The following is a 27,086-nucleotide window of genomic DNA, read 5'->3' as shown; positions in this document are numbered from 1 at the left end:
TAAAGTATATGTATTTATTATTACGTATACGCATACACAAAGAAAAGACAGCATACACTGAGCAACAATGTAAAGACAATATACAGTATATTTATATACATGTCAGCCTCTCTAACCTTGATAAATCACCATTATAATATCCCATCTCTAATAATTTCTGAAGTTCCATCATTACACAAGTCAGAAAGTAGAGCTACAGTCAAACAATGATGCACTTATCAGATTAATAAACATAACACCACAACTTTTAAGATAATCAAGAGTCAAATACAAAAGAGGAAAGCTTTCTACGGGTTAAAAACTGACATTTGTTTTACCATAATATAATTTATATAGGCACAATAAGCAATAACAAACTTTAAAACACAAGTAATCAAAAGTCGACTGAGCTGAAAATATCTTGTTTTTACCTATAGACTTCAATCAAAGCCTCTCCCCCAAAAAATTAATAAAACAAGACAGAGTCTAATGTGGCTTCCCTGTGCAATCTTTAGCTATGGATATGTCTGCAGTTTGTGAGCCAAGTATTAGTTTCACACGTGGGCACATACTAAAATGTCACTCCAAAGCATTCCTGAAAGTTGGCAGTCCTGCCATAATATAAAACATGGAATATGGTAGGGATGCACGATATATTGGCAATCATATCGGTATCGCCCGGCCAATGTAAGATTTTGTAATTTTTTTTAATATATTTTTTTATATCGGTATCGGTCCGATGAGCAAAATAACAGCAATGTTAATATCGGTTATCGGTATCAGCCAAAATGTTCATATTGAGAGGAAACAATGCAGTAAATCTATGATTTATAGCCATTTCCCAAATGTTTTTAAATAAATTAAGACATTACTTATTAAAATTCACAGTGTTTACATGTTTTTCTGTGGTTGCGTTTGCACTGTGGACCAATTAGCCTATTTGTGAGATCCTGTTAAGTTTCTGTTTTATGATGTCATGCACATAAGAGCTGTGATTGGTTTACTTTTGTGGGGACAATCAGACATACAGACAAACCCTCTTGTAATACAGACAAACCCTGTTGTAGACGGCTCCAAATTGTATACATTATTTTAAGTGGGGGGAAACGGAACATACCTCAAACAAACAAAAACCAAAAAATGAAATTTGTTTGGCCAAGGCACTATTAAAACTTGTCCTTGTGTATTCATGAGTGAAGAAATGCACAGGCATGTACTGTCTGTGTGTCATTCTGCAGGTCAAACTCAGAAGTCATCTGTGCTCTCGGACATGGAGCGCTCTCTCTTTTCCCGGGCCGTGACGAAGTTGAGGAGGTCGATGGCCGTCACCACACCGAAAACCATCTGCTTCAGACTGGGCGAGCCGTCCGTCAAGTCTAGAGGAAGGATGGAGAGAAAGAGAGTATGATGGAGAGATGAACACGAGAAGGGAAGCAGGTGCATTGCAGAGTATTGTAAGTGCATGAACCTTTCTATCCCTTTTTGCAAAAAGCGTTGCAGAATGAAATTCTATATTTAAAATAATCATCCAGGACATTTTCATATAAGTGTCAGGTTATGTATTGCTGATTTCAGGAAAGGTTGTTTGTTATAAACAGAAGATGATCCGGGTAGTTAGCATGAGCAGCAATAGCCACCATGGCTGAGCAGAGGAGGAGAGCACCACCCACACGAACTCAAACTTAATAAACAACAGAAAAACCAAGCTACGCCCACACTGTTTGAGTGACAGGTGATGCCCGAAACACCACAGCAATGAGCTCGTAGCTATCACCAAAATAAAAGACAATACAAAACACAGAGACTAATAACAGCGTGGCTTCCCTGTGCAATCTTTAGCTATGGATAGAGCAAGTTACTAGGTGTGCAGTTTGTGAACAAAGCGTTAGCTTCTAACGTGGGTACACACTGAAGTCGCTCCAAAGTTTGACTGAAAGTTGTCAGTGCTCCCAACATATACAGTAGAATATAGAATATGGGAACATAGTCGGGCCACTACCGGGCCAATAGCCACGAGTCGCAGGAGCACCGAGCCGACTCGATGGGCACGTTTGCGCTGTGGACCAACGTTGCGATTTCACAATTATTTGTGGGATCCTGTTAAGTGTCCGTTTCATGATGTCATCATGTATGCGTTGTTATGGATCCCATGTCCTGTTTAGGTAAAACCCGCCCTACTCTGCCTCTGATTGGGTTGCGTTTAGGCACAAGTAGGTTGGGTTTAGGCATGAGGAGTGATGATTGGTTTGGTTAGGGTTAAGAATATCAGGGTAAGTAAATCAGAGGCAGAGTAGGGCTTTCAGAAGCAGAGTAGGGTGGGTCTTACCTAGAAAGGATGTGGGATCCATAATAAGGCGTCTGGCATGTACCAGAGTGAGCTGTGATTGGTCTACTTTTGAGGGGACAGACAAAGCCTGCTGTGGACGGCAACAAGGATCTTACGGATTACCACGTCAAAAAGCCAAAACTTACCAGCTAAAGCCAAATTTAGCCTGCATTTGACTGCTGGTTAACATTCAATTTAGACCTTAATCATAAATGTGGCATGGGCAATGTCAAACTTTGCGGGTGAAAAGCCGTTACACAATATTCACAGGTGTTGGTCAACCAGCAGAGTACTCTTGTTTGTTTGTGCACACAGCTGACAAATACTCCTGCAGACTTCGCTGTGTGCGACCTGGCTTTGAACCTGGACTTTGATACTCGTGTGTATGGCAGCGGTCCACTCCACTAGACCAATGCTCTCTGAAAGAATATGGGCATGGCCATGTCACGGGTTCAACAACAGGCACTGTCCAGCAGCAGTCTTGTGTCCTTGAGCTAGACCCTGAATCTGCCCACCCAATGCAAGCTGTTCAAGATAGGGACAATAATGTCATGAATAAAAATGTACCCAAGAACCCCTTTCCCATTTTTTCTTGATGTTTGGTATCTGTTGTAAATAGCAGCATACAGACTTGAGGTCTTTCCAGGCCAAGGACGGAAAAAAAAAACGCAGAGTATTCGTTGAAGGACTTTCACATTCAAACCTTTCACATCAAGAGCGACACGAATAATCGTGCTCCATGCGTTCCATCGGAAGTTAAAAGTCTGCAATGTTGTGACGGGTAGCAGTGGCTGAGCAGCAGCGGTGATTTGGTTAATGAAACTGAAGAAGGCAGATGGCAGCAGGTCGGAGAATGGTAACCGTATCACAGCCCCTATCCTCAGGCTCTCTACCACCGCCCAACCGGACAGCTCTGGTTTGTCATTTGAGTGGGATGATGGAGCTAATATAGCGTTTTATAACTGCAGAGTGAGGCACTTGGTGTAATTTCATAATCGATACATTGATTTCCCTCTGATCAAGTTTGTAGGTGCAACTTGCGTCCTAGGTCTACGGTTACCAATACGCAGACAGACAAATATTACCACCATATCTAGTCCTCACTCCACCACTGTTGATGCCTACACTATATTTTATTGGTTGCCGTGTTTTTATCAGCATCCGAAATCAACAGATTCATTGATGTGCGAATTTATTGAATTTATTCACACAAATTCTTTGCATCTGGTCTGAAAAGAGCTTTAGCCTTCCAGGGGTGCCCAAACTTTTTTGGGATGAGAGCTACTTACAAAAAATAAGACGAGTCGCAAGCTACTTCTTTTCCCCTTGTCCCCCCCAAGTACATATTTAGCAGATTTTAACAGTATTATATTATTTATTTAACATTTAATAATGTTATAATGTTAAAGATACTGAGTTAGCTCTACATGAGTGGGATTTAGATTATGCATTAAAAATAAAAAAACATATATATTTTGGATTTCTTTGGCGAGCTACTTATTGATAGCCTGGGTAAACCCAGCCTCCACGTGACCTCTATCTAGATAGAGGTCATGTGGAGGCTGGGTTTACCCAGGCTAACTTATTGATGCCCCGAGATCTACCGGTAGATCACAATCTACCTATTGGGCACCCCTGCCTTAGCCTTTCTCCACACGATTTTGAATAATCCTGAAGAAGTGGGTGTGAGAAGCAAGGAAGACAGCACTTGAACTTCTAGTTGACAATACAAAAGCTTGGATTTCCCCGGACAAAATCTAGGAAACTTTATGCAGTGCTATGCCAAGGTTATGAGCAGGATATATGCGTTGAAAGTGATTTTAGGGTGTCCTGTCCCTTTAAATGACACCTCATAGTAAAAGGAACAGCCTCCATGTAGTCAGGGCAGAATGACTTCAGTAAGTCAGTCTGTGTGCTGAGATTTCCGCAGACATGGGTGCACATTTTTTTATCAAGTGCAAAAAAGCGACATGAGAAAGCTGTCTCTTAGATTATCATGGTTGATTTTGCATTCATCTCAGCATTTAGACTTGACTTATTGAAACTATTTTGGCCTGATGACATGAAGTGATTTGCTTTACCCCTGATCTTCGATATTTCATTTAACAATTACTTACCGTTTGTGTCCTCCTTATCAGGTGATACTATGGGTAGAAGATAGAGCTCAGGATGAAGAGAACACGTCAATTAAGGACATGTAGGTGTTAGGGCTGCGCAATTAATCACAATTTAATTTCAATTACAATTTTGACTTCCCACAATTATGAAAACAAGATAATCGAGATAAAACTATTATATATATATATATATATATATATTCTATTTTAGTTGGACTATTTATTAATCTTGTTTTATTTTACTTTCATTAATTAATTTATTTTTTAATTTCATTTATATTTAAAGCTCAAAGAAATCCAGTAGTGAAAATACTTTTTTAAAGTTCAATAAATGCATGATGTTGCCAAAGTCAATGAGTAATCACATTAAATAATCGTGATCTCAATATCAGTCAAAATAATCGTGATTATGATTTTTGCTACAATCGAGCAGCCCTAACGTGTGTGTGGGTGTGTGTGTGTGTGTGTGTGTGTGTGTGTGTGTGTGTGTGTGTGTGTGTGTGGCGGCAGGGGAAGGCACTTACATTGGATCTGTTCATGTACCACCAGGGCAAAGTGGTCAGTCTCCAGGATGCGGGACAACTTCCCCAGGTTATCAGTAAGACGGATCTGAGAAGGAGAATAAGAGTGTGTGCAGAGCGTGAGGGAGAAGGGAGAGTAAATACTTTTTAAAATAACTTTCTGAGGCACTTGTCCTTCAGACAAGTAAATTAACCTTGTCCAGGCACAAAAGTCAATTGTCCGGCTAAAAAGGAGTAATTTGACAATATTAATTTACTTGCTTCATTTTGTTTGCAAAGGAGGTTTTTTCCTGACAGTAGGAAACAGTTGAAGACTTTGGGCCCTATCTTAGCAAAAGCAGTAATTTAGCGTTTGCGCTCGTTTAACGACGCACGCAATGCAAATTGGGGGCGGGCACAAGCACATGCCTGTTATAATTGTACTGGGCATAGGCATCCAAACACACTCCTTGCTAGCATAGCTCGCAAGAGGTAGTGAGCACACTCACCAAATTAGCAAAATAATCCAGGTGCACGGCACAAAAGTAATAGTCAAAACGAAGAAATGCCAGCACTCAGTGAATGTCCTTTTTGGGTTTTATTCCATCATCAAGACCACAACAACGAACGTTTCAGCCAGCAGGCCTTCTTCAGCGTGGGCATAGGCATGCCACATGCCAAAGCAGGCGTTTCAGCGCTAAAATGTGGGGATAGATGGCATTATCCTATCATCAGCAGCGCGCAATTACTTTGCGCTAAGAGCTTTGAAAAGCACCTCTTAGCTGCGCTCTTAGGCGCCAAAACACTCGCTGCGCTTGATGGCACCATAATCTCCGTGCTGCGCAGCGCAGAAACGTCATTACGCACAGACGTGCCACACCAGGACATCAAATTATGCTGCTAAAATTGGGTAACCAGAAGATTATTCGGTGAGGCACTCAACTATAATTCACTGGGAAACTTTTATCACATCGCAAGGAGGGGTTATGGTAAATGCATTGAGAAAACTTGTACATTGTAGCCTACTTGCAATAGGCTATTCACCTACTGCTATCCCATAACCCGGAGGGTCGTTGGCACCACAGCTGATCTGTCACAAGCTCTCTCCATCTCTCTCTGTCCTCGGCACGAGTCGTTACGAGACTGTTAATTGAGTCCACTGTAAATCTTCCAATCTTTTCTTTTGTCTGCCGTTTACCCGCTGCAAACATGTTTGTATTGTCCCACCCCAGTCAACAAATTAACCCGAATTGCATCAAAACAGATGTTTTTAACAGGTATATGATGTGATGGTGTCGTTATGAGATATGAATAATATATACCGTAATAGGCCTACACCTATCCAAATTACGCATGGGGAGAATTACAGCATGCCTCACGCAAACTGTACAGGGAGTGCAAGACGGGAATCTGGTTTGATTGTAACGCCCAGGCGTTGCCAGGCCACACCTGTGAATAATTCTGGTGGTTAACACCGCCCAAATCCCGTTTGCGCCGTGCATAAATGATTTGGCACGCCTCTAATCTGCGTTTGCGCCTGTTGTTGTGACGAGTTATGCTTCCCCGTTTTTAATTGCATCACCACCATATTTTGGCTGTTTATTTGGGCTGTTTTAACTTAAAAACAGGGACGTCACGTCTACCCAAACAATTATATAATTTTTAAACAGTTAGGTTTCTGTATAAATCATTACAATATGCTCCCGTGAGGTGGGGATGCGTTTGGCGGCGGGGGTGCAAAACTCTGCATAACATCAAATAGAATTTTCACAATTCACTCAGTTCTGCTGATAAATTCAGTGTCATGTTTCACAAAGCAGAATAAAAAAAAATGCTAAAATAGGTCGCCAAATATACTTGGGTGGCTGTTAATATACCTGGGCAGCCCACCGAAGTAAAGTCTATGTGTGGGAAACACTGGACTTTTCACTTGTCCAGTGGGGCAAGTAAATTAATGTCTCTTCCACTTGTCCCGGGCAAGCCCTGAAATGTATATTACGGTAATCAATATTAACGTCAAAATATACAGCAATACTGTAAGTTACATACTGCACATTACGGCCACTCTTGGTTTTGTATTTTTTGTGCAGTAGTGTTAAATATTGGTCATTTACTCCATTTGAGTAAACCAGATAACTAAATAACTAATATTTAACACTATTGCACTACACTGTATGACACAATCAATCAGGGTCCAGTATGAGTATTAAATTAAATTAAATTCAACCTTTAATTGCATTTATTTGCAAAATATGAAGAACATTATTCTTACCCCGAGCCATAGGATATTTGAAAACAAAAATACACACGCACACGCACACACACACACACACACACACACACACACACACACACACACACACACACACACACACACACACACACACACACACACACTTTTCACATCTTTCATTGTATTCAAGAGTGTAAGTTAGTGCCTGACCTGTTTGAACTGCTTGTATAGCACCTTGCTGACGGGGTCTGACAGCTTCACCTTCCCCGCCAGCACAGACGCCAGCATGTTCCCTAAGGTCACCATGCCCAGGATTAGCCTGCACACACAAGGGAGAGAGAGATGTCATAGTTGTTGCAATAGGATCTTTTCACAGCAAAACTTTTGAGGTGGTAAAGCAGGAAATAAAGCAGGTGTAACCAATAACATTAACGAGGGCCCCAGCACTGGAACACCTAAATGGAATGGAACCAAAATTAATGTTATTGGGTACACCTGCTTTACTTCCTGCTTTTACCATCTCAAATGGATGAAATGGATCTCTACAGCAGACAGGTTGAAACTAGTGATTTCTACAGCAGAACACCCACCCTGCCTCGTCCACCACAGGTGCCTGGTCGAAGCCTTTCTCCTTGAGGATCTTGATGGTCTTCTGACAGGAGACAGTGGGCAGGACGGTGAGGGGTGCCGACAGGTTCAGACCCTGCAGCCTCAGGTTCCACCACCTGACAGAGAGAGATGGGGGGCATTTGTAACATGCATACACACATATTCATGCATACACACATACATGCAAGAGACATGTGCACTTGCACTCATTGAGGAATAAATATATATATATATATATATATATAAACCTATATATAAATATATATATACATAAATATAAATATATAGTGCCTTCCCCTGCCGCCACCCACACCACACCACCAAACCACCCCCCCCCCCCCCCCCACACACACACACACCAAGGTTTGGTGACCATGATGTCCTCCTCCCTCAGGAAGCCTTTCTGGAACATCCACTTGTCACTCAGGAACTTGGACCTTGAGGGAGATAGAGGCAGATTTACTCTATCTTATTGATCTGATCAAAATTGTACTGTAAAAATTATAAGCAGCAAATGGTGCCGGCTGCATTTTTAGATAAATCAAACCAAATAGTGAGGTCAACCAAAATGTATCAGGCTAAGAAAGTTTACCTTAACTGGCCAGATGGAGGAGCTATAATGAAAGTTACAAAAAATGGTAAACTTAAATTTAAAGGCCATTATCTTTCAAGGTCACCAGATGGGACTTTGCCACAATTTAAAATGTTTTAAAACCCCTGAAGACTAATCACATACAGCAACTTCCTGCACATACTATTAGAACGGAGATATACAATTCATATATAAACTGGCCAAAATGCATCATCTATGGATGCAAAGACAGATGGACACAACAGATAATAACAGAGGGATTTTCTCTAACTATGAAAGATTGTGTGAATATCAACAACTATTCCTATTTGAATAAAACTTTGTAACCCATTAATCTTTAACATCTGCACACTTTCGACAATGGGGATGGACTCTAACCATTATATATTTTTGGTCAGCGCAAGCGGGACCTATATCTGGCTTTGTCCAGTCCAATTTACGTGCCGATTTGAGTGCCGATGCTCGTGAATGCTTTATCGCGCTGGCCATATGCTAGGTTCCGACCTAGCCTTGTTTATTTTACTTTGAATTACACAGCATGATAATGTGTGTAGTGGCTTATTTAACTTTTTCCTTTTTAAATCAGAGAACAGCATTGTCTGGTCATTGCCTGTGTAGGGTTTCTCACATGTAGTTGCGGATGGAATCTGGCAGGATCACCACACAGCGCTGGCCCTCCTTCAGGTCTTTGGCGACCTTCACCGCCGCTGCCATGGCAGTCCCAGAGCTGCCTCCTGCAGAGGGCAGTGACAGGAGGTGGTCAGGTCCCACTCACTCACTCACTCACACACTCGCTCGCACGCACACGCATCAGACCATTAGAAATGCGCAGAATCCACTTCATACCCTTACAGAGATGACTTACCACACAGCAGGCCCTCTTCTCTGATCAGCATACGAGACATGTTGAAGGAGTCCTCATCGTTGGACTTGTACCAGGTGTCTATCACCTGGAGAGATACAATAAACATATTATACAGCAGTGAGTGTGTGTGTGTGTGTGTGTGTGTGTGTGTGTGTGTGCGTGTGCGTGTGCGTGTGCGTGTGCGTGTGCGTGTGTGTGTGTGTGTGTGTGCGTGTGTCAGTCAGTGAGAGAAAGAACAGTGCAGGTCGGGGCCACAAGAGCACATGCAAACACAGAAATATGTTTGACTGTCAACAGACAAGACGACAGATGGCCTGGTGACCGATAAAGAACTGAGAAAATCCTTGACAAGCCTGGCCATGGAAAAAGACCGTCATGTACAAACAGGGAAGATAGGCTGAAGAGAGGTGGAGACAGAACAGCAGGATATGAGAGAAGCTCATCTTCCTAAAATATGATGTATTCATTATGAAAAGCTTTCCCCAAATGGAAAAATACTCTAAGAGAAATAAAATGTTTGCCATACTTGCAGTAAAAAAAAAAGCATATTGTATGTTCTTTGATAAATCTGTCTAATGATTTAGTCATTGATTCCTATGATGTTATTGAACCATTTGTTGTAGTTTTTTGTCACGTAGTCATGGTTGCCATCCGAAATCAGTCCATTATTTGATATTTGAATTCCTCAGTATTTGATGCAAATAAGGCACTTTGGAAGTGAAATCAAGCTGGGGGGGGGGATTGAGAGACACAATAAAAAGGGAAGTAAAAAAAGAAAAAGAAAACAAGAGTCCAACTCACTGATCTGTCGAGCACGGTGGGTATGAAGTCGTAGCCGATGCCCTCCACTTCGTACTGGGTCTTATCGGTCCTGTTCAGCTCCTCAGGCTCAGCCAGGATGGAGCCTTCTGGGTCGACACCAACAATCTGCACACAACAAACATGCCATTTATAAACAAAGAGCAGCACAGATATCAACTGCTGCTTGCCATTCCACTTTGTATTTGCAACTATTCAGGTTTACCCTGTTTGAGTTTGAGAAGATGTGTGCAGTTTAAAATAGAAGTGTCTGGTAAATTCACTTATTCAAAAACTTTCCTCTGTTGGTTTTGTCTTCCCGGCACATTGTATTGTCCCATGTGGGGAAACCCTTGTGTTTTGGCAAATATACATATAGCCTATTTAGTATTCCTTTCACATCTCAGCAGAAGTTCAGAAGTAGAAAGGGGAGATTTGTTCCATCTGACTCCTGGACAGAGAGCCGACTTGCCTTGATGTTGGGGCAACGCTCTTTCAGTTTGACTTGCCTTGATGTTGGGGCAACGCTCTTTCAGTTTGACTTGCCTTGATGTTGGGGCAACGCTCTTTCAGTTTGACTTGCCTTGATGTTGGGGCAACGCTCTTTCAGTTTGACTTGCCTTGATGTTGGGGCAAAGCTCTTTCAGTTTGACTTGCCTTGATGTTGGGGCAAAGCTCTTTCAGTTTGACTTGCCTTGATGTTGGGGCAACGCTCTTTCAGTTTGCGGGCAACTCCGCTGATGGTGCCGCCTGTGCCCGCTCCTGCCACCAGCATGTCCACTTTACCTGTGAGGAGGGTAGATGAGTTTACAGTGGAAAATATTTGACTTGAATTTAGGAGAGAGGCAAATCGATTACGATCAACGATTACGATCAATAGAGCACCTGCTGCCATAGGGATAAAAAACAAAATTTTCCTCAACTCCCAGTTTATATAAATGCTCAAACAACAACCTGAATGTACAGTAACACGTTGCCGTGGGGAAACAAACTCCTCACCGTCACACTGCTCCAGTATCTCCTCAGCCGTGGTGTCGTAGTGAGCCAGGGGGTTGCTCGGGTTGCGGTACTGGTCCAGGATGTGCGAGTTGGGGATCTCGTTCTTAAGGCGCCAGGCCACGCCCACGTGAGACTCCGGTGAGTCGAAGCGAGCGCTGGTGGGTGTACGGACGATCTCGGCTCCAAGAGCTCTCAAGACATCCACCTAGGGAAATGTTTACCATGACATATTAGCACTTTTAAACCGCTTACGCCTAAAAAAAAAGATCGACACTTAGAGATATTTTGCTTTAAATTATGAGGCCTATATTTTTCATGTTTTATAGAAGTTCTATACGTATAACTGTCTTTAGCAATTAAGGGGAAGTTAGTTAGTCAAGTTTACTGGTTTTGGGTCAGTGCATTGAAGCATCAAACTGGCTCAGAATAACCCCGTTCCATTCATACTCCAATTACTCAGCTCATACTTGCAGAAACCTAATGGCATTAAGATCGCAGGCTTACCGCCATGTTGAACAGGTTACTGTGTTACAGGTTACATGTAAAAATCTTACTTCGGTGACATTTTGAAGTGAACAACACATTTCTATCGGATCGGTGATCGGATTCAGCCTGCCATCCCTTCAGGAGCTGCACACTGCCAGGACGCTGAAGCGGTCTCGTAAAATCATGGCCCGACCCCTCCCACCCAGGACATGGACTCTTTAAAGTGCTCCCCCTTGGCAAGAGACTGAGGTCTGTCAAGACCAAAACCTCTCATCTCAAGAACAGCTTCTTCCCAACTTCCATCTGCAGTCAACAAGGCTCGAAAGTCCCCATTAAGGAATCTACCCCCCCCCCACAGCTGGCTCAACAACATGCCAGAACCCCACCTCTGACATGAACCTACAACCCCTCCCATCATATGTCACTTTAAAGCTATCTTCTGATTCGTGTGTGTGTGTGTGGTATACATTAGACTGCAGTTTAGATTTTTTTGTGTGATTTTATCTTTCTATATTTTTTGTCTGACTATCTGACACTATGCTGCATACCTACACTAAGTCAAATTCCGTGTATGTAATCTGATTACCTACTGTGGCAATAAAAGTGATTCTGATTCTAGTGTTCCCTGAAGCGTAAAACACTTTTACTTTTGTTTAGTATTCTGTGTTAGAACTGGTTCTTCTCACTGTGGGATTTCCCCAATAATCTACACCTGGTGGAAAGAAACAACAGAGGAACTGACCTTCTCCATGCTCATTTTCTCAGGCATGACGATGATGCAGCGATAGCCTTTTACAGCTGCAGCTAGGGCCAATCCAATACCTAAAACAAGCATTCAAACACAGACACGTTTTAAAAATCCACTGCTGATCATAACTCACCTTATGTAGGAAATACACTAGCCGATTTGAAATCTTAACTGTGATTATGAAAAGACTGGGAGTTTACACTACACGACTGGTTCATTAAGACTTTTTATCACAACTGAAAAACTCACTGAAATAAATTACACAACTGGAATCACAGATCAAAATACACTACCCGACTGTGCGCCCAGCAAACTCACGTCTTTCAAGTTATAAGACGGTATCGTCTTGAACCCACAACACAAATAACCAGCAAACTGACGTGATCATACTAACTGTAGCCGAGCGTTAGGCTGTGCCTATACTTTGATATAAAAGCCAATAAACGGAGGCAACTCCACTCTTGAACAATCTCAGCATGAGACGCCAGCTTTATTTCCCATCCGCGTCTAGCATAACATAGCGTCAAGTGCCCCGACAACAACCACACACACTTCCGTTTCCTGTCTTTAACATAAGAGCCTCCGGTGCATAGCTGTCTAGAACGTAAAGAAATTATATAGCACCTTCATAAAAATAGCTTACACTAACCATACGGAAGCTAGACATCATTTTAGTTTCAAAATAAAAGCGCCAATGTTACATTACTAATTTAAAACAGGTTTATATGCAAATGTTTGCATATATAAATGTATGCATATGTTTACACTTGAGGATTAGAAATCTGTAACCATAATACACTAACAGATTTTGCTACTAATTTGCATTACAACTGCAGACTACAGTCAACAAAGACAGACTGAGCCCAACTGGAAATCCTATATAAAATCGGAGGGAAACTCTTGTAGTGTATTTTAGGTATTAGATGCACAAACACAAACACATTTTTTAATCTACTGCTGATCATAACTCACCTTTGAACACATTTCCCCACACCTGCACATACCTACAATAACCGGTCAAAAGTTTGGACACACCAGATTGAATGAACTATGTCAGGGGTTTTCAAAGTCTGAGACTGTGGGCATCCCCTCACCTTAGCAGCACAAACACAAACAGTTTTCTTTTACCTGTGTTTCCAGAGGTGGGCTCGATAATGGTGTCTCCAGGCTTGAGGAGCCCAGCTCTCTCTGCGTCCTCCACCATCCGCAAACTGATCCTGTCCTTGACACTGCCGCCGGCATTGAAGAATTCACACTTTGCCACTATGCACACACATAAAATACAAACACATTAGAACATCCTTAAGGGTTTGTTTTAGATACATTTAGTTACATTTCAAGTCATTTCAACCCAGTTGACTCAGAGAGACAAAGAGATGCAATCAGCCCTAACCCTGCTTCATCTGTGCGAATTGTAATCCCAGACAAAATAAACTATACTTTCTGAACTATAGTAAAATGTTACTCAATCTGTAGTACTGGCTACTGAAACACTGTCATCAGAACACAGGCTATGTTTACATGGTGATTTATTGAAGGCATTTCACTCTGGTACACAACATTTTCATAATGTCACAGGGTGATATGTGATTGAGATGTGATTGTCAGGGACCCCTTGTTTACTTTGTTGAGTGATTTATGATATAGCAATTTACGTCTTTGCATCAGATTATCAGACAGGAAGTGGGAGTGGCTTATGATAGTTATATGACATGGCATTTCAGGTGCGCATGGTCTCTCTCCCAGTGTTAGTTTGAGGAAGCCACGGATGCTCTGTCACGGCTGGTCTCTAGAGCCTTCCCTCCGTTTTCACGTATGGGTGTCAGTGTGTGTGTGTGATACTTATGTTCAAGTAGCGTCTTATGAGCGGAGGCTGCCGGTTTCTGGCCTCCACACCACCGACTGGGCTGTCCATTGAAGCCAAGGCTGTCTATCTGTCATCGTCCCAACCTGTCCGAGGTAAGCTGCTCCCGTTTTGTTAACTTCTTGTTTGATAATTCCTGTGCAAAGACGTTCTGTTGTTGTTGTGGCGGGTTTGGGTTTTTTAGACGCGAGCCTGATTCTATTTTGAGACCCGGATCGTCACAATGATGTTTAAAAAAGCAATGAGTCATTCAATCTAGTCACACCTTCCAATATGATAATTAATCATTCAATCTATTCACACCTTCCAATATGAGAATTAATCATTCAATCTAGTCACACCTTCCAATATGAGAATTAATCATTCAATCTATTCACACCTTCCAATATGAGAATGAATCATTCAATCTAGTCACACCTTCCAATATGAGAATGAATCATTCAATCTAGTCACACCTTCCAATATGAGAATGAATCATTCAATCTATTCACACCTTCCAATATGAGAATGAATCATTCAATCTAGTCACACCTTCCAATATGAGAATGAATCATTCAATCTAGTCACACCTTCCAATATGAGAATGAGTCATTCAATCTAGTCACACCTTCCAATATGAGAATGAGTCATTCAATCTAGTCACACCTTCCAATATGAGAATGAATCATTCAATCTAGTCACACCTTCCAATATGAGAATGAGTCATTCAATCTAGTCACACCTTCCAATATGAGAATGAATCATTCAATCTAGTCACACCTTCCAATATGAGAATGAATCATTCAATCTAGTCACACCTTCCAATATGAGAATGAGTCATTCAATCTAGTCACACCTTCCAATATGAGAATGTCATGGCTTGAAATTTGGGTGACTCACATATTTCACATTTGAGGCCGAACACCTTTGGGATCTTGTTGATGCGTACCAAGGGAGTGTCCCCAATCCTACGCAGGATGTTTGGAAGGATGTTTGGGACAGGAGTTCTGCAGAGAGAAAGACATGTATAGTATACTTCAGCAAAAACAAATGGAATCAAGAGCACTGTAGAGGGTAGATCCATATAATAGACTGCTTTCTGGATATAGAAACTCCTTTCTGATATGTCTGTCTGCTCCAGCTCAAATGTATTCCCTCATGCCACATTGCCTTTTATGTTCTTGTCTGTGCTTATGTCTTGTTGTTTGTTTTAAATGCTGCCATTTTGGCCAGGTCTCGCTCGAAAAAGAGATCATTGATCTCAAGTGACTACCTGGTCAAATAAAGGCAAAAAAAGTGATTGAAGTAATTCCACTTTAACTGGTTTTGAGGAATCTTCTAATGTAACAACCGGAATGTGGAATCTTCCTAAACAAGTGTCTGTACAGGTACCTTAAAAGGGAGATCACTCCACAATTATCAAGAAAGTTACTATTCAAGAAATTATTCAAACAAGATGACATGTAATCAGTTACTTCTGGGTGTGGGTATAGGACGAATCAGCGTGACGCAGGGGCGGTTTTGGATGACACCTTTGGGTGGGCTCAGCCCCCAAAGAAGAAGAAGAAGAAGAAGAAGAAGAAGAAGAAGAAGAAGAAGAAGAAGAAGAAGAAGAAGAAGAAGAAGAAGAAGAAGAAGAAGAAGAAGAAGAAGAAGAAGAAGAAGAAGAAGAAGATTCTTCTTCTGTGTGTACTTCTTAGCAGATACAGCTTCTTCTCTGTTCTCCACCTCCACACAAAATCAATAAAACAATAATCTAAGAGTGACTTGAGGTTAATGAGGTACCAAAGAAGTTAAAGGAATTAACTTTATAAACTGTACGGCAACCATGAATAAAGCTAACCTTCACACATGGCAAGCAACACTCCAACAGGCATATCAGTGGCTATTCTAAACATTGGCTACGATTTAACACATTACCAAAATGGCTGGCCACTTAGCATTATGCTAGTGTGCATTTGCATATCAACAGACCCATTAACAAACAGCTTAGCACTAGTAGCCTAGTTTGACTAGTGACTGATATAGCTATCTCTGATCATTTCTGTGTATTTCTGAAGCACGTCTGCCTGTAACCACAGGGACAAACAAGAGTGCCAGTGCCAGGCAATCATGTAGCCTGCATTTAAAGAGACACGGGGGCTTGTTTGACAGGAAAGACAAAATGTCTGAGAGGAAATAAGAGAAAATAAAACAAAAAAACTTGTTTGACAGGAAAGAAAACAACCACACACAAAACGCACGCACACGCGCGCGCGCGCGCGCACGCACGCACACACACACACACACACACACACACACACACACACACACACACACACACACACACACACACACACACACACACACACACACACACACACACACACACACACACACACACACACACACACACACACTATCCCTACTCTGCTTGGCATCACTCATTCTCAGCAGCATTCTGCATGAGGCCAGGCCTGACCTTAATTAGGAATAACATCACTGTTAGGGGGCTTGCACATCTACCTTGTTTGGTCCGGACTTTCCATTTTGATACAAAACCACCCTCCAATCCAACCTCTCGCAAACAGCCAAATCTTGGCCCGATGAAGAGAGGTGGATGTCTCTGTCCGGATCAAACTGGACCATGGTTCGGTTCATTTGTAGCGTGAAAATATTTTTTGGATGGTTCGGATTTTCTGACCAATTACAGGAGGTTCCAGCAGGCTATCAGAGGAAAAAGGAGCCACGGTAGTACAAGGAGGAGAGTTTTCAATTGAAATGTGCTCTACTGTACATTTGGTCGGAAAGAAAAATCAGACGATGCTATAAAGTCAACTGAGGGGGGGGACCATATAAATGATAACACTTTCAAGGTATTTTCAGAGAGTACACTCATACTCTCTGAACTTCAACACCCGGGTGTGATTTGTTTTTATTGAGGAGAGTGAGCCTACACTGCACAAGCATGTGAAACATCAAATTGCCTCCTGGTCCCTGAATAAATAAAAATGCTATTGCAATTGCTAAATTTGCACTGGAAATTATCCAAAATGCCCCGAAACATTTTAATTTTCCCTGTTACTGTGATGTTTTCTATGACTTATCATAACAATATCGCCCAAAAAGTTTAGTTTCTGTTTTAGCCTCTGCTCCATGCCTGATAGAGATAATGTTGTTCTTAATGGCTGTCACTGACACTTCTGTCACATTCCAGAAGTAGTGCACCTTATGCTGTAACAGTTCAGTTCTTTGCTATGGCAGCCAGCTGGCAGCTGAAAGGGTTTCGTGTGGGAGTACCACCTGAAGATTCCTGCCACTGTGAAGTTTCTGTGTTGTCTTTGTTTAATCTGCCAAGGACCTGTCATGGCCCAGATGCCAATTAAATATCACTGCATCTTTGTCACTTTTTATTTGTTCTTACGTGAGAACAGACAAAAGAACTTCCTCCCTTTGACATGATCCAATGCAACAATGCAACACTGTTTCATACAAACCCCATAGGCAGCATGCTGTTAGATGATGCTGTAGATCAGTGGTTCTCAACCTTTTTGAGCCGTGACCCCCCAAAACATCACAGTTGAGCAAATGCAAATGCATTCAACACACACACAACTGCCGGAGTGACATCACTTCCAGGTGACCTCTTAGGTCACTACATCTTAAATGACTACAGCACAACTACCTGATGACATCACAGTCGAGCAACTGCCTGACATAATTTCCAGTTGAGTGACAACATGATGGTTGAGTGACAACTTTGTGTGTTTGAAAATTTTGTACAGTTTCAAGTAAAAATTGATCAAACTGGCGCACTTTGAGATCAAAATGAAGAGACTAGATCTATGAAGAACTACACACATCAATATATTCTTTACCGTTCTGTGGTTTTACAGCGATGAAAAAATAATTGTTTCCCTATATATACTATATATATTCTGCATACAGGTTACTATATGGTAGAATTATGCTTGCATAAATAATTCCAAAATCACTTCAGGGGAGTTTCAAGTAAAGTAACATTTTGCTTTGTAGGCAAAACAAAAGTAAAATTAAATCAAAAGGGAACTTCCTAACTTATTGGCTGGAATAATATTCCGACAAGATAATAATATACTGTAAGCACTAAAGCAGGAGTTTGCAGTCAACTAGTTGAAATTAATATGTGGCAGTATTTGTGGGGGTCAAAATCTATGTAGGGTGTACCACATACCAACATTCCAACAGGCATATCAGTGGCTATTCTAAACATTGGCTACGATTTAACACATTACCAAAATGGCTGGCCACTTAGCATTATGCTAGTCGCATTTGCATATCAACAGACCCATTAACAAACAGCTTAGCACTAGTAGCCTAGTTTGACTAGTGACTGATATAGCTATTTCTGATCATTTCTGTGTATTTCTGAAGCACGTCTGCCTGTAACCACAGGGACAAACAAGAGTGCCAGTGCCAGGCAATCATGTAGCCTGCATTTAAAGAGACACGGGGGCTTGTTTGACAGGAAAGACAAAATGTCTGAGAGGAAATAAGAGAAAATAAAACAAAAAAACTTGTTTGACAGGAAAGAAAACAACCACACACAAAACGCACGCACATGCGCGCACGCACACACACACACACACACACACACACACACACACACACACACACACACTATCCCTACTCTGCTTGGCATCACTCATTCTCAGCAGCATTCTGCATGAGGTAGCTCATAGCTTTAAAAACTGACAAGGATGACACAATAAAGTCACAGACTTATTTCCATTGTGGTCCTTTATATGAACTATGATACAAAGTGGGTTGATTATCAGTAAAGCCATCCTTTAAGTGTACCTTTGATAACACTTAGGCAGTGTTTCTCAAACAGCGGTCCGCGGACCGCCCCCTAGTGGTCCGCGAGTAGATTTATATTTTTTTCCTTTTTTTTTACCTCCCACTATCCAATCAGAGAAATGTTTACATTTTCTGGGAAACTCAGGTCAGATCACGATGCCTGTAAAGGACTATATGTATTTTTTCACCCCGAATCCATGTCACCACCCCTGACTCTCTACGACTTACGGTTGTGGAGATACGTCCACTGTGCCTGCAGGGCTACAGGAGAGAGACAGAGTACAGCGGGTGGCTGGGAGTTAGGGCTGCACGATTAATCGTATTTTCATCGTCATCGCGATATGAAAATGCGCAATGAACACATCGCAAAAGTCACGTGTTATCGCAAAAAAAAAAAAAAAAAAAAAAAAAAATTACAGTGCACCTGTACGCAACATGCAAGATACCCGCTGAATAAGTGTCCAAATGTTCATGTCATTCTGGCCAACAATACTCCACTTCTGTTATAACATTTCAGTCTGAAATATGGAATATCTTTCAATAATCGTTTTGACTAAAACGCTAAAAGTAATCTCATGTGTAAGAAATGACTGTTCTACATTGAAGTAAAAATGTAAATAATTAACTTGTTGGTTTTGGATTTTTTTTAGCTTCAAGAGTGCATTTTTGTTCGTATGACCCTCAACACAGGCTTTGAGAATCCCGTGCCACTTACTGATACGTATGCTTAAATTAACACACTCATATTGCAAAATGAATTTAGGCCCTCACTGTAATACTTCAGAAGTTGAATTTGAAGTTCAGCATTAATACATTTGTCATTTTTTGTCTTAGATTTACGTTTGTGTGTTATTGCAATATAAAACTACATAATTGAGAATCGATTCTAGATTCTGGAATCGAGAATCGTTGGAATCGAGAATCGATTCTGGAATCGGATCATGACCCCAGGAATCGGAATCGAGAATCGATTCTGGAATCAGATCGTGACCCCAGGAATCGGAATCGGATCGGATCGTGGCTTAGCCGGATCGGAGCACCCCTACCCATTAATATTTTTGTTTATAGCATTTTTTTTATTTATCGCAGGTCATATCGTCATCGCAATATTGAACAGTGTTATCGCACATCGCAGCTTTTCCTCATATCGTGCAGCCCTACTGGGAGTTCCAAGTTACTGACCAAACACTATTTCAGTAATTGCTGTCAGAATATAGAGCCATTTAACACTTATTTGAACACAAAAACATCACTGAATGCAACTTTAAGATGGCAAAAGATAGCCTATTTGACTTTGGCAACATTGTGCATTTATTGAGCTTGAAAAAACTTTCTTTGAACTTTGAATATATTTGAACTGAACAGGAGAAATAAATGTAAAAAAAAAAAAAAAAAAAAGGTAAATGGACTAACTAAAATAAATTACATATATAATTTGTATATCCGTTATCTTGTTTTCATAATTCTGGGAAGCCAAACATTTGATTAAATTGTACTGCTATTTGTCATTTAATTAGCCTGTAATTTGTAATTTACAGTTGAAGTAGTAGGCCTATTGTTTTTGGGGATGTTTTGGGAGTTAGCTGGTCCCTGAGTTTTTTTCATTGGTTTAAGTGGTCGTTGGTCTGAAAAAGTTTGAGGTCCAGGAGGGAGAGGAACAGAAATGTGAACACAGCGCCCCCTGTCTTACTTCTGAGGGTGCGTATGGGGGGAGTCGGCGTTGGAGGCTTCCAGGCTCCATGTGCATCGGCTGGGCAGGTCAGGTCTGATCCACTTCCTCTCCACAGTGGTGGTCTTTGCGTTCAGCTGGATGGGGCCCTCCCCCTCCTCAGGCTCCTCTGCCTCGGGCAGCTGGCCGACCCCTTTGGTGTGGGTGTGCAGCTTGGCAGCGTGCGGGCACACTGGGCCTTTGGTCTCTTTGGAGGAGGGAACTGAGGGCATGGCTCACCTGGCACAACCAGAGGGAGCGGGGTTAAGGTTAGAATCCACAACGTTTTCATAGAAACAAGTTTTGCTACTCTCCATGCCCGATTGATATAACACAATGGTGATTCAACTGATAACCAGTTTATGAAAGATTTAACATTTGCCAACAGCAATGACCGCTTAGCACCAAAGATATCACCAAAATAAAAATAAAAACAGAGGGAATTGTGGTCGCCAAAACCACGGCAGGCGGCAGTTCCTCTAAACGTCCACTAGACGCTGGCTCTAAAAAGCCTCCAACCTCCCCAACTCCATTCAAGTCAATGGGACCACAGTCCAGCACAACTTCTCACTCAAAATATAAAGTCAATATAGTTGTTCGACAAGAGGTAATGATCTCTCAGTAGCTAATGTAACTTCTTCGAATGCATGTCCTTATGGAGATTTTCAAAAATAATTGTGTCATTAATGCGATATAACAGTTATAAAATGGGGTTGTTTTTGTAGTGATTGACAGGTTGCTTTGGGATAATACAATTACAATCTATTTGGCTTTTACCAAAAGTGAAGTACATATGAGATTTAATACAACGCAAGGTTGTAGTCAGGAGAGAACAATGACAGTAAGTACCATAAGCTAAGTTATACAATAGCAGGCGGAGCTGCAGCTCTGCAGACATCCCCCTGCCTTGATTTGGCTGTGCTGGCTCCAAAAAATGTCAACATGGCGCCGATCGTAAATCCAGTCTTTTGGCTTCAAAACGCCCTCAAGAAGGTGACATCACACTCACTACATCCATCTTTTTTTGTGAATACCCAGTGTTTCCCCTAGAAAAAATTTCAGGCCTGGAGGTATTTTGAAACGTACCACGACGGCAACGGTGGGGGCCGTCGGTGGGGGCCGTCGCTGGCGACGCTTAACTTTTAGCTAACCTGTTCGCATCTATGTTCGCAATGGCATCCCAAGTATCATCATACTATTATGGGATGCGATGCGAACAGTTGTATATTATGGGATGTGCGTTTCCCAGGCAACGACACACGTTGACACGTTTTGGAACAGCGCTGGCACGATGCTCCTAAAAGCTAAATGCTTATTGTTTTGAATGATTTGGCATCTTCTATTACTATCAACACTGTCAACACCAGTATTGTTGTATTGTAATAATATGCCATAAAGGTTTATTTAAATTTTGGGGAGAGCAGGGGGGGGGGATCTCTCTCTCTCCCATATATATATATATATATATATATAATATATATATATTTTTTTCTTCTTCTTTCCCCCTACCCTGGCCTGACGGGGGCCTGTAGAATGGTAGGGGAAACACTGGATTACCACATTATGGCTACCATCTCATCACTGCAGATATGGCCATGTGAAAGAAGGTGGATCTTACTTCCCTGCAAAACCACTCCCTCTTCCTTTCATTATCATGATGCCACACAACTATGTAGCACCCAATAAACAAACAAAACACTCCAGCCTGCTGGAACAAACTTTACGAGTCATCACCTACAAAGCCCTCAATAATCTAAAACAGCCTACAATATCTGACTTTTACCTCTAACCACCATTCCATCTCTGCAATCTATTGATTTGTATTTGTTTTGTATCTGTATTTGTTCTTGTTATTTAGTTTGTTTACTGGATTACTTTTCTATGTATTGTAAAGCGTCTTTGAGTTCCCCAGAAAAGCGCTATATAAAACGTATGTATTATTATTATTAATAATAATATTTATATAGCGCTTTTGTACTAATAATACAAATAACAATAATACAAAATTAAAACTAATTATTTCACTTTTTAAGAGCTGATGATAAATTATGTAATATGTTGTTGTTTTTTGGTGTGGAAGGAACCCTTCCATTCTTATGCGCCCAAATGTAAGAGAACACAAAAGTAAAGGAATGACAGATCTAAGTTTCTTTTGTTGTTCACATTACGAGTCAATGGTCCAGATTTGGGGGGGGGGATGCAATGGGGGAAATCATGTAAAGTAGCCTATATGACTGGTATTTTAGATAGTTAGGAATTAGGAAGCCATTTTAGTTAGGTATTGTATTTGTAATATTTTAGGTAGGTAGGTATATGACTGGTATTTTAGATAGGTAGGAAGCCATTTTTAGTTAGGTGTTTGTATTTGGAATCATATGTTTATTTGCACTATCTATGTCTTAACTTGTACATGTGTGTTTTATGTTCTATGTCTTTATGTTTTATGGTGTGCTGACTGTGCACAATGTATCTTGATGGGAAGAGAAGCCAAAGAAAAATTTCCACCATGGTGGACAATAAAAGTATCAAATCAAATTTTAGGGTCACTACTTAAGTCATGGAAAAAAGGCGAGACACGCACAATCCAAAACCTGTATAGGGCAGGTGCAGAGCTTGAGGCAGGAATGATAGAAAAAATAAAGCTCAGCATAAATAAAGGAATGGTATGCTGCCCGAAACGTAACCCACCGGTGTCAAATAAAACACAAACTGGAGCCTTTGCAGTGTGCAAGCTTTATTTTATTTTTTCTATCACTACTTAAGTTACAAATCTTAACTCGTATATTTAAAAATGTTTATGATGATAGAAACATTTATTTTTTTTATAAAAATTGAGTTATCCACACATTCTTTTTTTTTTTTTTTTTTTTTTCAAACTTCATGTTTTCACGATTTGTGCTTTTGCAATATTGTCTGATGAATTTCATATATTGAATGTTTTGGAATGAAACAATTAATATAGAAAGATCTTTCCAAGAAGAGAACAGACTGCTGTTGTCAGACTTGAACCTTGTAAGATGACAACATTAGAGATGAGAAGGACCCTACAGCCCCTCAAGACCTTGACACAAACTCTATGAACTCTACTCAACTTAATAAGTAACACATTCTTCTCCATACATACACACAGGATCCATTAGCCCCCCCCCCCCCCCATTATCCATCTAAAACAGCAGCAGATGAACCCTCACTAATGAGTGGACACACATCAAGGCAAGCGGCTCCGATGGGCCTCTCACTCTGACCTGGACAGAGTCAACAAGCTACCTGTCATAATCCAAGTCTCCACAAACCCTGTGATGTCAAGTTGACTGGAAAGGACGTCATTTTACACCCTGTTTTGAGCTGAAATCTTCACTGTAGCAGGCTACAGTAGTTGCTCCCCTTTTTGAGCATCTGGCTACAGCTAAAACAGAGTGTAAATGACATATTTTCAAGTCAGCTTGGAATCTCAGGGATTGTGGAGACTTTACGCAAGGTGAGCAGTATGAAAGCATTTTATGTTTCTTTTTTGTTTTGTTTTTTTTGACGTGTTTGCTGGGAGCGCGCTGGCTGCATTCTACTGCATGTAGTAAACTGACTGTCAGCAAGTAGCCCATACAACCCTGCATAAAGATTTTCAAACTATCCCTTTAAGACCAGTGAGGTACTAGTAAATAAAAGCTGGGAAAACTCCAATTGTATTTTGAGAACGGCATGAATTTAGGCTTTCATCGTCAAAAAGACTCACAGATCTTCATATAGCTGTCATCACTCTGATACCACTTCTCTATCATGTATGCTATGGATTTCTGCCAATAAAGTGTTAATCCATCTGATATGCACTTCCCTGAGGTCATCTCTGTCAATCAAACAGTGTCCAGTTCTACTGTGATGTCTTTCGCCCTTGGATTTGATGCTGCTGTCGGCTGACATTTGACTTTCTGTAGGCGAGGTTTCCGTTTCTATCACTGCTAGAAGAATCAATAGAAGATTAACTGGGTGGTTGACCACAGTTTATCCTCTTATAGATTCAAAACAAGCAGCTGTTGCTGCTACCGAAAACCTGCAAACACATCACCTCCTGTGTGTCAAAACCTGCAATCATCACATCACCTCCTGTGTGTCAAAACCTGCAATCATCACATCACCTCCTGTGTGTCAAAACCTGCAAACACATCACCTCCTGTGTGTCAAAACCTGCAATCATCACATCACCTCCTGTGTGTCAAAACCTGCAATCATCACATCACTTCCTGTGTGTCAAAACCTGCAAACACACACATCACCTCCTGTGTGTCAAAACCTGCAATCATCACATCACTTCCTGTGTGTCAAAACCTGCAAACACACACATCACCTCCTGTGTGTCAAAACCTGCAAACACACACATCACCTCCTGTGTGTCAAAACCTGCAAACACACACATCACCTCCTGTGTGTCAAAACCTGCAAACACACATCACCTCCTGTGTGTCAAAACCTGCAATCATCACATCACCTCCTGTGTATCAAAACCTGCAAACACACACATCACCTCCTGTGTATCAAAACCTGCAAACACACACATCACTTCCTGTGTGTCAAAACCTGCAAACACACACATCACCTCCTGTGTGTCAAAACCTGCAATCATCACATCACCTCCTGTGTGTCAAAACCTGCAAACACACACATCACCTCCTGTGTGTCAAAACCTGCAAACACACACATCACCTCCTGTGAGTCAAAACGTGCAAACACACACATCACCTCCTGTGTGTCAAAACCTGCAAACACACATCACCTCCTGTGTGTCAAAACCTGCAATCATCACATCACCTCCTGTGTGTCAAAACCTGCAAACACACACATCACCTCCTGTGTGTTAAAACCTGCAAACACACACATCACCTCCTGTGTGTCAAAACCTGCAAACACACACATCACCTCCTGTGTGTCAAAACCTGCAAACACACACATCACCTCCTGTGAGTCAAAACGTGCAAACACACACATCACCTCCTGTGTGTCAAAACCTGCAAACACACACATCACCTCCTGTGTGTCAAAACCTGCAATCATCACATCACCTCCTGTGTGTCAAAACCTGCAAACACACACATCACCTCCTGTGTGTCAAAACCTGCAAACACACACATCACCTCCTGTGTGTCAAAACCTGCAAACACACACATCACCTCCTGTGTGTCAAAACCTGCAAACACACACATCACCTCCTGTGTGTCAAAACCTGCAAACACACACATCACCTCCTGTGTGTCAAAACCTGCAAACACACACATCACTTCCCAGAATTATTATAGGCTCAGACAAAGTATCAGATCTATAGGACAGAATAGCAGGCTATAGTTATTCACTCAACCATGACAAAAGATGAGCCAAATGTGAACAGCAGGAATGCTGGTCATACACACAATGTAAAACTGCAGACATGACCACCTTAAACTGCATAATATCAAACACATGGCCCATAAAAGAATCACTGACGTAAAATAATCACTGCCGATCTTTCGGGAAAAGACTAAAGACACACCTGTTCAGGCTCCATCTGGGCCCTTCTTGATCTAACTTCTTTCTCTCTCTTTCTAAAAAAAAAAAAAAAAATACTAACCTAAACTAAACTTATACCATCCTTCAGAAGTTGTAGTTGTACATAATACATGAATAAAGCCCAATAACACTCATGTAATAATATCTGATCTATATGAATATTATGGGGTATTGAGTAACTCAACTCATCTGGAAAATAAAATACCATAGAGGATACAGACACTAGCGTTAGTGTAAACAACTCCGTGTTAGCGGTCTCAATGGGAATATTGTAATTATTTTTCGTTATGGCAAGGCTTAAAAACCTGACGGAAAACATAAACTCGCAAATTTCCAGTTTAGACAAATGTTTGTTGACACTTTGAAAGTGACGATGATCCAACTTCACGCTTTGAAAGTGTACTGTACTGTCTGACACGCAGACAGGTTCACAAGTAATTAGCTGTCAAATGATAGAACACAAGTTTAAATCGATAACATTAACGTCTTCTGACGTTAAAAAAGTTGCGCAAGTTGACATGTCATCGCGCAGCAGCAAGTGCCGTCTGGAAACTAGTTAATACCCAAATATCGAAGACCACGTGTTTTAGTATTTTTGTCTACATTTACATTCAGCCACATGGCAGTTTTTACTCACCTGATAACTTCACTGTCTCCAAAAACTCTGCGATGCCTCCAAATCCTAACACTGGAACAAAACTTGAGTAGTGTTAACTAGGGAGAAAGCAAGCAGTTTTCCCTGATGACTAATGATGACTAGCCACATTGAGCAATGGATACTGGGTAGGAAATGGGCAAAGTTTTGGGGACCGGTATGATTGGCTGCAGTGAGGGCGTCAATTTGTTCACCTTGGCCAATCAGAGAACGGGATATTTCTCCATAAGGTTTTGGTCAAACACTCCAAACACTAAACACTATTAAGATACCACCCG

At 41.3% G+C, this 27,086-nt stretch overlaps 1 protein-coding gene across 2 annotated transcripts; it reads right to left on the bottom strand.

Moving 5' to 3' along the window:
• On the bottom strand, window positions 1–26,917 carry cbsa (cystathionine beta-synthase a). 2 transcript variants are annotated; one of them, XM_083632474.1, is made up of 16 exons: window positions 26,791–26,917; window positions 20,604–20,861; window positions 14,996–15,102; window positions 13,381–13,515; window positions 12,247–12,326; window positions 11,019–11,223; window positions 10,714–10,805; window positions 10,023–10,148; window positions 9,222–9,306; window positions 8,985–9,090; window positions 8,124–8,201; window positions 7,746–7,880; window positions 7,366–7,474; window positions 4,947–5,031; window positions 4,423–4,449; window positions 1–1,355 (listed from the first exon to the last, which is right to left on the bottom strand). In XM_083632474.1, the coding sequence occupies exons 2-16, from the start codon at window positions 20,852–20,854 to the stop codon at window positions 1,225–1,227; spliced, it is 1,752 nt and encodes a 583-aa protein (XP_083488600.1). In that variant the 5' UTR covers window positions 20,855–20,861; window positions 26,791–26,917; the 3' UTR covers window positions 1–1,224. The 2 variants fall into 2 exon arrangements, with proteins under 2 accessions (XP_083488600.1, XP_083488601.1); XM_083632475.1 differs by lacking the exon at window positions 4,423–4,449.
• Between the last annotated feature and the right edge of the window lie 169 nt (window positions 26,918–27,086).

The sequence above is a fragment of the Poromitra crassiceps genome (assembly GCF_964638095.1).
Source record: "Poromitra crassiceps genome assembly, chromosome: 3".
In the NCBI taxonomy this organism is placed as follows: Eukaryota; Metazoa; Chordata; class Actinopteri; order Beryciformes; family Melamphaidae; genus Poromitra; species Poromitra crassiceps.
Note: the sequence above shows the minus strand (reverse complement) of the source record. Positions and strands in the feature narration are given on the sequence as shown.